Source organism: Euprymna scolopes, chromosome 18, assembly GCF_053919585.1.
Source record: "Euprymna scolopes isolate OS-2025 chromosome 18, ASM5391958v1, whole genome shotgun sequence".
NCBI classification, from domain to species: domain Eukaryota; kingdom Metazoa; phylum Mollusca; class Cephalopoda; order Sepiida; family Sepiolidae; genus Euprymna; species Euprymna scolopes.
The window spans coordinates 655,481-670,464 of record NC_136499.1 but is presented as its reverse complement, the minus strand read 5'-3'; the positions used below and the strand labels follow the sequence as shown (position 1 = coordinate 670,464).

The 14,984-nt window shown below is 36.5% G+C and overlaps 1 protein-coding gene across 1 annotated transcript in view; it reads left to right on the top strand.

Moving 5' to 3' along the window:
* The window catches only part of LOC145297477 (33 kDa inner dynein arm light chain, axonemal-like), a 67,925-nt gene that overhangs the window by 14,743 nt on the left and 38,198 nt on the right, over window positions 1-14,984 (top strand). Inside the window, exons 2-4 of the mRNA XM_080143346.1 lie at window positions 4,102-4,244; window positions 4,606-4,775; window positions 12,215-12,393. Coding sequence (XP_079999472.1) covers window positions 4,102-4,244; window positions 4,606-4,775; window positions 12,215-12,393 — 492 coding nt within the window. The remainder of the gene's footprint in view (window positions 1-4,101; window positions 4,245-4,605; window positions 4,776-12,214; window positions 12,394-14,984) is intronic.

Below are 14,984 nucleotides of genomic sequence, written 5' to 3'. Positions count from 1 at the left end.
TGCACCACGAGTCCTTGTGGACAATTCTAGTGCAAATTTTAGGAGCCTTAAATCTATTTTATTTCTAGTTGTAAATATCACTATTTATTATTAATTATTACTATGTATTGATTAATATATATATATATATATATATATATATATATATATATTAATGTTTTTACTTATTACTTGTATATATTATCTATTGTTTATAATTAATGGTTCCCATATCATATTAAATTTTATACTAGGTCTACTCAGTAATTGGTTATTCCCCAGCATATGTGATGCTTCTTTGAGTCGTTTTACTGTGCACCATTCTTCTCTCTCTATAATTTTTACTTCAAACCTTAATGATAGTTGGTTTCCCTTTTCTTTCTAGATATGGTCAGCTATACCTGATTTTTCAATCTCTTCATGTACTACAACTTTTTGATGTTCTTCTAAAATTCCCGAGTTTGACAGAAACATTCTCGAGTTTGACAAGATATACCTGAATATGGTTGAAGATAACATCAACCAAAACATTGTGAAAATCACACTCAAGATGAGGGCAGTAGTCTGATGAATCTAAATAATATGAATATCTCTGCTTTATCGTTTAAATGCCTAAATCTAAATGCAAATTTCATGAATACAGCTTCTTTCATAGAACTGCCCGCTTGTGGAACTTTGTTCTGCTTTCCAACTGACTATAATCTGGTCATCCTTAAGTCCAATATAAACAAGTTCTTATTGAGCTCCCCTCTCCCAAATAATCAATTTTAAAAAAAAATTTTTTTAATTAAATTTTCACCCCAAACAAGGCACATTGCCACTTTGGTGTAGGGGGCTACTATCAGGGGCAGCAAGTACTGGGGCACTATGTTGGGATTTGGGCAGCAAGATGTCGGTTCACGTTGCACTTGAACTTCTGCATGTCAGTACAGTTGGGGAAGCAGTAACTTGGAAGGGAATTCCAGAGTCTAGCGGTTCTGGGGAAGAAACTACTAGAGTAGAAAGATCTTTTACATCTAGGGATCTCTACTGTGTGGGGGTGGGATTTAGCTGCCTGTCGGGTTTGTCGAGGGTGTCTACATCATGGGGGCACAAGTGTCTGCAGTTTGTCAGAGCATTCACCATTAAAATACTTGTAGAACAGGCAGAGGGATGCAACGTTTCGTCAATGGGACAGAGGCTGAAGCTTAGATGCCAGTTCAGGGCCTATCAGATTGGCGACTCTTTTTTGGACCTTGTCTAGGAGCGAGAGACTAGTAGCAGATGCACCGGCCCAAATGTGACAACAATACTCCATACATGGGCAAATGGTGGCCTTATAGAGGTACAGGATACTTTCAGGTGTCAGTAGTTTTCTAGCACGGTAGAGACAGCCTACCTTTTTCGCAGCAGCCCTGGCAATGTTTTTAATATAATTGTTCCAACTCATGTTTCCTGTGAACGTTAGGCCAAGCAGTTTGAAAGATGTACTCTCAGACAGGGAGTCACTGGCCATTGCTATTGGTGGCAGAGAAGGTTTCTTGTAATTATTGAAGGAAACCAGTTTAGTCTTGGCAGCATTGAATGTGACCATCCATTTATGTCCCCATTCCACTACAGATTGGAGGTCATCCTCTAGTGTTTTTGCCATTTCTTTAGATATGTGTTCGTTTGTTTTCCTGTCATGCCTATTATAGAGTGTAGTGTCATCAGCATATATACCCATCTCAGAGGCAGTTTTATCGGGGAGGTCATTAATAAATATTAGGAACAATAGAGGTCCAAGGATAGATCCCTGAGGCACTCCCTCATTTATATCACACTGTTTAGACGTAAGACCGTCGAGGACAATCTGGATTTTTCTTTTATCTAAGAAGGATTTAATAATGTTAGGTATCCTACCAGTGATACCGTATTATTTAATTTTCTGAGGAGACCCTTGTGCCATACCCTGTCAAAAGCCTTAGATATATCTAGAGCTACCGCTCTGCCCTCCCCCGCTTTGTCCAGTGAATGGTATATACGTTCAGAGATTACAGTGAGGATGTCAGCTGTGGAACGGGCATGTCTAAATCCATATTGTTTGTCAGTCAGAAGTTTAGCATCTGTAAGGTGCCGGACTAGAGCATGGTTAATTATGGTCTCAAATATTTTTGCGAAAAGTGGGAGGAGGCTAATGGGGCGATAATTTGATGGGTCAGTTCTTTCGCCAAAATTCTTGAATATTGGTACCACAGAAGCAGTTTTCCAACAGCCCGGAAAGCATGATTCATTAAGCCATTTGTTGTAGAGTTTGGAGAGAACTGGGGCTACTTCGGCTGAGCACTTTTTTAATAGCACAGCTGGGATGAGATCAGGTCCACATGCTTTTGAAGTGTCAAGGTTTTTTATGATAGCATGTACCTGAGCAGGGGTGATTTTTAGATCGTCTAGCGTGGCGTCTGTCCGCAAAGGAAAGTCAGGCAGGGGGTGGTTGGTAGGGTCCAGTGTGGAGTTGGAGGCAAACCGGCTGGCAAGCATATTATCCTTGTCGGTTGCTGAGCAAACAACCTCGTGATTGTTGGTTAGCGGAGGAATTGTTGATTGCCCATTATTTACTACACTGTTGTAGATTTTCCAGAAGTCACGATTTCCTAATTTTTGTGCTTCGATGCGTTTTTTAGTGGTTTCAGTAAATTCTCTCTTAGCTGTCGCTATTTCTTTCTTAACATTACTTCTAGCTTCTATATACTTCTTCCTCATTTCCACCACTGACTATTAATATACGCTGTTGCCATACACTTATTAGTCCTTATTCTTGAGTGGCTTTTGGGCCTTGATAAGTATTGACTCCAATATAATAAAAAATACTAACAATGATAGACTTACTCAATACATCCTCAGAGATTTGCATGAAATTTCAAATTGGAACCCATTATTTAATCCATGAGGGTAGTATGCTCTCGTTCCATCAGCCATGACTGAGTAAAAGTTAGAAATTCTATGCAGATTCCTGAGTTCCGTAGAAAGATTCCCATGTTTGATAAGATACACCTGAAGAAAGTCAAAAGGTTATATTGATTGAAACGTTGTGAAAATAAAACTCAAGATGAGAATAGTAGTTCAAATAATACAAATAATACAAATTATCAATCATTATCTAAAAAATTGAGAAACATAAACAAAATAGCAAAGTGCAATAGTGGACAGTTAGAAGAGGTGTATGTCTATATACCTTCTGAATGTTTGTCCAAGGCAACACACTATCTTACTCAAGTTAACATAACCCCTGTATTACTTCTTTTAATATTTATTATAGAATAAGTTGACTCAAAGTAAAATTTTCTTTTAAAAAATACATATCTAGATTAATAATAGAATTATGTCACGCTATGGACCTAGTATTTTATAAAATTAATATATCTCTTCTCACTTGTTAAGAAATTACATGCTAAACATGGTATGTGCTAATATATACATTCAATCAAATTTTGGGTATGATTGAGTAATTTTCTTTGCATAAAAAATATGAAATAGACAGAGTTTCTATTTACTTACCTCCCCATGAGAGCAGAGTTAGTTTTTAATGTGGGGAAAATTCAGCTACCAAAAAGAGGCATTCTGGATAGGAACAAAAATAAATCTAGAAGGATTTCTCCTCCACTGATCGAGGTCAGAAAAAGTGGAGTGTAGTATCAGAACAGATAGACAGAGTTACTTCCCCTTGACTGTGAAATCTCTCTGATTTCTAAGATCTCTTTTTAGTGAATTAATTGGGGCAACGTTTTTACAATGACCTTATAGCAATGACTCCTGGATATAAGTACTCATTTTTTGAGTATGAATCAGTTTTTTCTGTTATTTCTGTATTTATAGGTATTTTTAATTGTGAAAAAAAGTAGATGAGAAAGAGCACACTGCGGTCTTTATTTTCTGCCAGAATTCATTGGGCAGTGAGAGTAAAGAAGTAATTGATAATAACCAGTCTGAGGACTGCGTGCTGATCCAAAATCAATTGATTAGGTTCGAAATCAAATGCCATGTTAGGTGAAGAATTGACTAAAATATCCACAATAAACAATAAAATAAAATATCAAATATTCTAATTTTGTAAGACCAAAAAATAAATCCTGCCTTAATGAAGTGATTTATTTTTGTTTTCAGGCTCGTTCTCTAAAGATGAGTACGACGACCCCTGTGGGAAGTAGCCCAGTGCCAAGTCCACCTCCAAAACAAAAGTTGCCTCCGACTGACGCAAAGACAGCTCAACAAACTGATGAGGTTTTAAATTCAATCCTGCCACCAAGGTATGAAAATAAGTTAACATTGTGCAATAAGTAATCCAGAGTTACCTCTCTTGTGTAAAAGTATCTTCATTTTTTGAACTGTCCAATTTTTAGTTAGCTATGAATAGTTATTTATATGTTCAGCAATTGTGAGCAGACACTCCCGGTGTTTTCTGTGAAAGAATGAAGACCCCCCTCCCCTTCTCAGGCACTTTTGCTCTAAACCTTCAGTTTCATATTTCTATTTGTATGTTTATGTTAAACAAAAATTATTTTCATAATAAAGAAATCATTTTTTTTCAGTCAATACTGCTATATCAAATATTTTCAAAATAAACAAATGCATTGACAGACATTTATTATTTTTGTCTGTTTTTTGCAGGGAGTGGACAGACAATGGTCAGTTGTGGGTGCAACAAGTTTCTAGCACTCCAGCCACCCGTTTAGATGTGGTCAAACTTCAGGAAGAGCTTGACCGTCGATTACAACAACGCCAGGCAAGAGAAACGGGCATTTGTCCAGTCCGACGTGAACTTTATTCTCAATCTTTCGGTAAGTGCATGATGCACATGGGGCTGACTTGTTTTTCTTTTTAATGATTAAATTTTGTATTATTCTTATGAATATAAGTAAGAGTTTGCATGATTCATTTCCTTTTACAGATGCAAACATGCATCTCTACAAAGAACTACAGGAGTTGAACAACATAATGGAAACACATAAATGTGTAATATCTAACATACAGCACAACTAATATTTTATATACTATCTAATATATGATATCTAATATATAACATGTATATTTTTTTTTAAATTTTATTCCATTTTAACCCCAAACAGTGCCACTATAATGTAGGGGGCTACTATTTGGGACATAATTGCAGGGATACTATGTAGGGAATTGAGCAGCAACGTGTCAGTTTACCTTACACTTAAACTTTTGCATGTCAGTACAGTCAGGGAAGCAGGAATCCACAAGGGAATTACAAAATCTAGCAATCTGGTGAATGGTGGCCTTGTAGATGTACAGGATAATTTCATGCATAAGTAACTTTCTAGCACAGTAGAGAGAGCCCACCTTCCTTGCAGCAGCTGCAACAATGCCCTCAATATAGTTCATGTTCCCTGTGAACATTAAGCTGATGAGTTTGAACAAAGTAATTTCAGGTAATGTATCATCAGAAATAGCAATTGGTGGTTGAGAAGGTTTCTTGTAATTATTGAAGGAAACAAGCTTGGTCTTGGCAGCATTGCATGTGACCATCCATTTTTGACCCTATTCAACATTCAGGTCTTCCTCTAGTGTTTCTGCCATTTCCTTAGATATGTGTTCATTTGTTTTCCCCTCATGCCTGTTATAGAGCATGGTGTCATCAGCAAATATACCCATCTCAGAGCAATTTTATCAAGGAGGTCATTTATGAATATCAGGAATAATAAAGGTCAAAGGATAGACTTCTAAGGAATACACACATTTGTATAATATTGCTTAGATGTACGACCGTTGAGGACAACCTGGATGTTTCTCCTACTTAAGAAGGATTTAATTACATTATGTATTTTTCCAGTGATACCGTATGATCTGATTTTCCTGAGAAGACCATCGTGCCATACCCTGTCAAAAGCCTTAGATATATCTAGGGCTACCGCTGTACCATCTCCTGCTTTGTCCAGTGTATGGTATATACGTTCAGAGATTATAGTTGGGATATCTGCTGGAGAAAGGGCTTGCCTAAATTCATATTGTTTGTCAGTCAGAAGTTTAGCTGCTGTAAGGTGATGGACTAAAGCTTGATTAATTATGGACTCAAATATTTTGGCAAAAAAAGGGAGGCAGCTAAGGGAGTGATAATTTAATGGGTCAGTTCTTTCGCCAGAATTCTTGAAAACTGGTATCACAGAAGTAGGTTTCCAGCAGTCTGGAAAGCAAGATTCATTAAGGCATTTGTTGTAAAGTTTGGAGAGGACTGGAGCAACCTCAGTGATGCATTTTTTAAATAGTACAGCCAGGATGAGATCAGATTCACATGCTTTTAAGGTGTCTAAGCTTTTATGATATCGTGCACCTGAGAAGAGGTAATTTTCAAATCATCAAGTGTGGTGTTAGTCCACAAAGGAAAGTCAGGGAAGGAGTGGCTTGCTGGGTCCAATGTGAAGTTTGAGGCAAACTGACTGGCAAGCATGTTAGCCTTCTCAGTTGCCATGTAAACAACCTCATGATTGTTGATTGTTCATTATTTTCTACACTGTTGTAGATTTTCCAGAAATCACAGGTTCCTAATTTCTGTGTTTTGATGCATTTTCTGGTGGTTTCAGTATATTCTCTCTTAACTGTCACTTTTTTTTTTACAATTACTTCTAGCTTCTATATACTTTTGTCTGTTTGTACTGGACGTATGTAACTTAAATCTGTGGTATGCATGCTGCCTTTGTGCAATAGCAGCTGCACACATAGAAGTAAACACATAATCTATATTGTCTTCAAGTCCAATATAAACAAGTTCTTGATCAGCCGTTCCCCTTATTAGAATTTATCAAATTTACACTTCTAACGATTACTATGATATCCTTTTGACCCCAGTACGCTCTTTAACCCTTATCCTCAAGTGGCTTCTGGGCCCTGATAAGTGATAATTCCTTTGTAAAAAAAAAATAAATAAATAAAACTAGATGTATGTGTGTGCGCGTGTATTGGAAATTTATCAATGTTGCTGGGTTATTAATGCTTGAAGAGTTGTCTTGCTTTGACACTTGTGTGATATAAGGACTTAGGTAAACTGGAGTTGTCTCCATTTATCTGTTAACACTGAGTGTTTCAAACCAGCAATTGAAGCACATGTTCCCACGCGGAAGTTTTATAGCAAGCCCCACTCTCCCCAATGGTTTACTTCTACTTGTGCTGCTGCCATCGTACAAAGGCAGCCTGCATAACACAGATTTAACTGACATAAGTCCAGTTCAAACAGACAGAAGTATATAGAGGCCAGAAATAACTGTAAGAAAGAAATAGCGACAGCTAAGAGAGAATTTACTGAAACCACCAAAAAACGCATCGAAGCACAGAAATTAGGAACCCATGACTTCTGGAAAATGTACAACAGTGTAGCAAATAATGGGGAATCAACAATTGCCCCACTATCCAACAATCATGAGGTTGTTTGCTCAGAAACTGAGAAGGCTAACATGCTTGCCAGTCGGTTTGCCTCCAACTCCACACTGGACTCTGCTAACCACCCCCTCCTGACTTTCCTTTGTGGACAGACACCACACTAGACAAGCTGGAAATTACCCCTTCTCAGGTGCATGGCATCATAAAAAGTTTTGATACTTCAAAAGCATGTGGACCTGATCTTATCCCGGCTGTGCTATTAAAAAAGTGCTCAGCCGAAGTAGCTCCTGTTCTCTCCAAACTTTACAACAAATACCTTAATGAATCTTGCTTTCCTGCCTGCTAGAAAACTGCTTCTGTGGTACCAGTTTTCAAGAATTCTAACGAAAGAACTGACCCATCAAATTATCGGCCCATTAGCCTCCTCCCACTTTTCGCCAAAATATTTGAGTCCATAATTAACCCATCTCTAGTCCATCACCTTACAGATGCTAAACTTCTGACCAACCAACAATATGGATTTAGGCAAGCCCGTTCCATGGCAGACATCCTAACTGTAATCTCTGAGCGTATATACCATTCACTTGACAAAGCAGGGGAAAGTAGAGCAGTAGCTCTAGATATATCTAAGGCTATTGACAAGGTATGGCATGAAAGTCTTCTCAGGAAAATCAGATCATACGGTATTACTGGAAGAATACTTAACATAATTAAATCCTTCTTAGATAAGAGAAAAATCCAGGTTGTCATAGATGGTCGTACATCTAAACAATATGATATAAATGCGGGAGTGCCCCAGGGGTCTATCCTTGGACCTTTATTATTCCTGATATTCATAAATGACCTCCCTGACAAAATTGTCTGTGAGATGGGTATATATACTGATGACACCAAGCTCTATAACTGACACGACAGGGACAAAAATGGATGGTCACACTCAATGCTGCCAAGACTAAACTTGTTTCCTTCAATACCTACAAGAAATCTTTTTTACCACCAATGGCCAAAGACTCCTTATCTGAAAGTACATCTTTTTAACTCCTCGGCCTAACATTCACAGGAAACATGAGTTGGAAAAATTACATTGAGAGCATTGCCAGGACCACTGCGAGGAAGGTAGGTTGTCTCTACCGTGCTAGAAAGCTACTAACGCCCGAAAGTATCCTGTACCTCTATAAGGCCACCATTCGCCCATGTATGGAGTATTGTTGTCATATTTGGGCTGGTGCATCTGCTACTGGTTTCTCACTCCTAGACAAGGTTCAAAGGAGAGTTGCCAACCTAATAGGTCCTGAACTGTCATCTAAGCTTCGGCCTCTGTCCCATCAACGAAATATAGCATCCCTCTGCCTGTTCTACAAGTATTTTAATGGTGAATCCTCCAACGAACTGCAAGCACTTGTACTCCCTCAACGTAAATACCCCCGACAAACCCGACAAACAGCAAAATCCCACCTCTTCACAGTTGAGATCCCTAGATGTAAGAGAGCCTTCTACTCCAGTAGTTTCTTCCCCAGAACCGCTGGACTTTGGAATTCCTTTCCGAGTTCATGCTTCCCCAACTGTACTGACATGCAGAAGTTCAAATGTAATGTGAACAGACATATTGCTGCTCAACTCCCCACATAGTATCCCTGTAGCTTATATCCCTAATAGTAGCCCCTTACAATAAAGTTGCAATGTGCCTTGTTTGGGGTGAAAATTTAAAAAAAAGAAAAAGAAAAAAAAGATTACTAGTGTTTTTAGGATTGGGTGACTCAAAGTTATCCCTTCTTTGACTATGTACTTATAAAGGCACATATGCAATGTGTCCTTTCTCTCTTTGTGTTGTAAACATGTAAAATAAACAGACATGTCTTTCTGCATCTGTGAGTGTGTGTAAAACTCTAAAAGATGTTATGTTATTAATTAATTTGTTTGCTTTGTCATTATCGATATATCTTTCACTATGAAGTCATTTAAGGAAGAAAGGTAGACTTTCTTTATTCACTTCAAAATTAACTTAACTAGGGTTATTAATTAACCCAACAAAGGTCATGCACCCAGAAACAACATATTGACGATAACAAAAAAGGAAAACAAACAAACAAAAAAAAACAATAATTTAAATAGGTTTGAACATTGTTTTTGACCATCTGGAATTTTCGGTTGTGATAAAAAAGTATTTTTGTTGTTTATAAAAATAATAATTATGGAAGCGAATCATAGCATTCTCATGTCACCACTTGATCGAGTCAACTACATCACATGGAAAGTTCAATGTAAGATGGCTTTAATTAGGGATGGTGTTTGGGGAATTATTGCTGGAATGGAATCTGCTCCCCAGAAGGGCCTTGATATTCAAGCACACAGAACGTATATGTTAAGGAAAGACCGTGCCAGAATTGTCACTGTTATATCTAATTGGAGATTTCACTGATCCCATGATCGCGTGGAAAAAATTGGCTGATCAATTTCAAAAGAAAACATGGGCTAACAAATTAGCATTAAGGATAAAATTATATTCCCTTGAATTAAAAGAAGGTGACTTTTTTAATGAGCACATCAAAATGATGGTTGAGATACAGTAGCGTCCAAAACTAAGGGACAAAATTTTAAAACCTAATATTTGTTAGAAATAACAACTGTGAAAAGCTGAAATTTTGACAACTGGTAGGTGTTATCATCCATAATAACATACTAAAATTTGACTCATTTGCAAAGGATAGAAAAAGAATTATAATAATTATTTATTTATTTTCAAAATAGGAACGTCCAAAAGTAAGGGACAAAATTGAGAAAAACAATGTAAACATTAGGCTATATTCAAATTTTTGGATTTCCTCTAAAGAATAAGTCTTACTTAGTCATTTGTAAAGGTTACATCAGCCGGCATCATGGCGAAATGTCAAAAACTTGATTACTCTGTGAAACAAGCTATTATGAAGCTACACAAGGAAAAGCACACCATTAGAGAGATTTCAGAGAAAGTGAAATGTTCCAAGGGTGTTGTAGACAGGGTTGTTAAATCCTACAATGATACTGGCAAAATAGCGCTTTTAAAACCGGTAGACCCCACAAAACTTCAGCAAGAGAAGATCGAATAATGCAGCGTATGTCAGTAAAAGACTGTTTTAAGTCTTGCACAGAAATTAAAAGAGTTATGAATAGTACCTCATGTGTTAATGTGTCAAGACAGACTTTTACTAGACGACTGCAAGAAATAGGGCTGTTTAATCGAATCCCAGGGAAGAAACCACTTGTTGGTTCAGAGAATAAGAAGAAGAGTTTGCAAATCGGTATGTAATTTGGAAATATAAAAATTGGGTAAAAGTATTTTTCAGTGATAAGAGCAAGTTTAATTTACTTGGAAATGATGGAAAAACAATGTAAAGAGACGTATTGATGAAAGATTAAGTGCAAAGTGTACTAAGAAAATTGTCAAGTTTGGGGGCGGAAGCGTCATGATATTTGGAATGTTTTCTAGCCAAGGTACAACACCTTTTGTCCGGTTACAAACTCATGTAAATGCACGGATCTATAAAAACATTGTTCAAGATAATGTTGTGCCAATCATACAAAATTCAGGTTTTGATAGGGCTACTTTTATGCAAGATAATGCCCCATGTCACAAGGCAAAGGTGGTAATGAGTTACCTTAGCAAGCAAGATTTTGAAATTATGGATTGGCCACCGCAAAGTCCTGACTTAAATCTGGGTTCTTAATGCTTGTAGAGTTGTCTACCTTTGACACTTATGTGATGTAAGGGTTTAGGTAAACTGGAGTTGTCTCCCTTTATCTGTTAACGGATGACGTGTGTTTTTAGGATTGTGTGACTCAAAGTTATCTCCTCTTTGACTGTGTACTTATAAAAGCGCGTATGCAACGTGTCCTTTAAATAAACAGACTTGTCTTTCTGCATCTGTGTGTGTGTGTGTGTGTGTGTGTGTGTAAAAGGCTAAAAGATGTTACAGTGTTAATTAATTTGTTTGCTTTGTCATCGTCAATATATCTTCCACTATCAAATCATTTAAGGAAGAAAGGTATGTTTTCTTTATTTACTTCAAAATTAAGTTAACAAAGCTTATTAATTAACCCAACACATCTCATGTTTTCCTATGTATGTGTGTGCTTTGCTCAGCCATTTGCGATTTACAACCTGGTAGTTAGAGTCAGTATGAAATGAAAAAATGCTTTAAAAATAAAATTCAAATATGATATGTGGCAAACAGATTTTTTCATTTAACTTTCTAACTGGTCACATTTTAATTCTTGTCAAAAATAATAATACGATAGTCATTCCAAAAGTAAGGCCCCTCACTTTTTTACTCACAAAGTTGAAGAACTACAAAGATGGGAATAGCACCCTTTGTGCTTCAAAATTGATTTGTCTACATAGTCACCACCATTCTCAATGCACTTTTGTAAGAAATTCAATTATGCATGTCTATGACAGGGGTTGTTTTCTTAGAGTCTTACACTGTCAATCTCTACAACAGAGAAGTGAAACTTTCAGATAATGAATACATAAGTTCAGTCATCATAATAATGCAATTTGCAATCACCTCAGATCCATTTGGGTAGAATAAAAAACAGAAGCCATTGTGTTTGGAACACTCTTCATACATTCACAGTTTTGCTGTATAAAAAATTACATTTTTTTATAATAGAGAAAGGTAGTTTGCTTGAAGCATTGTTGGTAAATAGATATAGAGGGGTATAAGAAAGCTATAGCAATGCAGGGAATGCAGCTGGTTTCCTGCATTGCTATAGCCTTCATGTAGTCCTCCATATGTACATTTTTATGCCAAACATTTATTAAGACAAAGCACTTTTAATGACTGAATCAAATTGCTAAATGTTGATTTGTTTATATTTATCGTTTTTCTTTTCTCATTTCCAGATGAGCTAATTCGGCAGGTGACAATCAATTGTTCTGAACGAGGTTTGCTGCTGCTACGAGTGAGAGATGAAATCCGAATGACAATTGCTGCTTATCAAAGCCTTTATGAAAGTAGTGTGGCATTTGGCATGAGGAGGGCCTTAGCTGCTGAACAAGGGAAAACTGATATGGAGAAAAAAGTAAGTTCATATTATTTCCTTTCTATTCTTATGATTAATCACAAAAATTCTTCTGCAAAAATGGAATGAAAATAAGGGGGAGGGGCTGTAGTTTTTGATATATCCAAAGCTTTTAACAAAGTCTGGAATGAAGGGCTTTTAATGAAAAATCATATGGTATTACTAGACGAATATTGAGTATAATTAGATCCTTCTTAGATAAGAGGACAATCCAAATTCTCCTTGATAGATGTACAAACAGCATAATATTAATGCAGAAGTGCCGCAGGGGTAAATTCTTGAACCGCTATTATTTCTAATCTCCATAGACAACCTCTCTAGGGCAACCAATTCTTGATGACATGGCCAATGAACCAATCAATTTGTCAAGCAACTTATTCATTGGCAGGAGTTTCTTCCATCATAGAAGGTCACACAAAGCAACTTGGGTATTATGAAAGTTAATAATAGAGAACAGAATTCATCACATGTGCATCAGCAAATAATTAAGAAGACATGTTGAAAATGTATGAATGAAACAAGGGACAAATATTTCTTCAGACAATCATCACCTGATTGCTGGTATCAAGTCAAAACTGAGGAAGAAATGAACTTAAACCAAGCCACATCTAATCTCTAAATGGGACTAGGCAAGTTAGTATATAATTGCACTCAGCATAAATTTGAGAGTCTTCAAGATTTGCTGGATAAATAAAGCATGAATAAAAAAGGAAGAAATTCCAGGTGCTAGAAAACATGAAAAAAAAGTGGATATCAGGGCGCATTTATAAAAAGATAAAGATGAGCAATAGGAAGAAAATGGCTGCAAATACCAAGCTGACACAGAAATCCCAAACTCAAAAGAAGACTCAGAAGTAAGCAGGGTTGTAAAAGAAAGTATGAAAGGCAGACAAGGAAGACTGCATGATGTCATTGAGAATAGATATAGACAAGACAATACACTACAACAGCATGAGAATCCACCAAAAAGCACTAAGGAAAGCAAAGTCCACCAGTGATGTCCATGAGGGATAAGTATAAAAGTCAAATTTGAGATATGGAGGAGGATAAATACATGTGAATGGATCACTTTCAGAAGCTTCTAAATAGAGTGACTCCACTGAATCCAGTGAATAGCCAGCTAGCTTAAAACAAACTGCTAATTGATTGTGATAGTGAATCGTGGGTTTACTTTCGGCAGCCACATAATTCTTACTTCTTTTATTTGTGTTTTAATTTTCACATTCTATGAGCGATGTTTCTGAAAAAGCGGAAAAAAATTGTTGTTTTCTGGGTCAGAAGAAATCTATCGATTTCAAGCTTATCATAGACTTGTTTTTGACTTTGAAGTGGTATTTTTCTTTTTAGCTCTTTATATCAGGTGGTTTTGTGTCTTGTTTAGAGCGATTTTCATAAAAAAATAAACAAGTAAATCGGAAGGCTGCAGGGTCAGGCGATATTCTGGTTGAGTTCTTGGAGACAAAAGTACTGATAGATATAGATATGTATCAAAATAAGATCCTATGGTATTTCTGGATGAATACTTAACATAATTAAAGCCTTATGTATATATAAAAGCGAAAATGTGTGTATGTATGTTCGCTTTTTGTGTATGTCCAAGAAAGGCTTTTTTCTGAGAAGCAGTCGGTCGGCTCACAACTTCTTAAAACTTTTTATATCATATATAAATCATAATATCTATGAGTTAACAATGGAGGTCGCCTGTCTATTTAATTTGCTCGACTTCGAAAAGATAAATATTCAACATTTGTCGCTCACCACATGTGGATTAGTCTTTTTCCTATAATAAAAGCGACATTTATTCTGGCGGTACTTTTCCGGTGGCGATTGCCGGAAATGTCCGAAAGCAATCAGCTTTGATCAATGGGGAACTTTTTATTTTCCCTAATGAATTGAACTTTTTCACACACACACACACACACACACACACACACACACACACACACACACACTTAAAAGAAAAAAAAATTGCACATACATACACACACACACACTTAAAAGAAAAAAAAAATTGCACATACACACACACACAGAAATTGTAAATATATTCTTTCTTGCAAAAACGCTGGGGTTTTTCATTAGTCAGTTTAGTGTCCACAGAGTGAATGAGGTATTGTGGTAAATGTTGCCAGTCAAGAGTAAAGTCGTCAAAGACTCCATTTTTACTTTAGTAACAAAGATCCTGCAACACTCCCCCTCCCAGTTCTTATAAATTTGTTTTGTAAATTGGAATTTTACTTTTGATGTATTTTGATTTTACATTAAATTATTTTGATTGTAACTTTCATTTTCCCAAAATAAATTATATAAATTTGATTAATGTGGAAATTTTCCTCATATCAGACAATTGCTATTCAATTTGGACAATCCCCTTGTTATGGGGAGTTGGTTCCCCCATCCCCAACATCTTGGGGGGAAAAAAAAAAAGCGTTCCCGCTAAACTCCCTGTATAGTATCTCTTCAAATTATGTCCCAAATAGTATCCACCTACATCAAAGTGGCGCTGTGCATTTTAATTTGAATAAAAACAAAAAAGATATGCCCCATTTGCTCTTTCATCACATTTGGAATGAAGAGAAAGTATAAATATG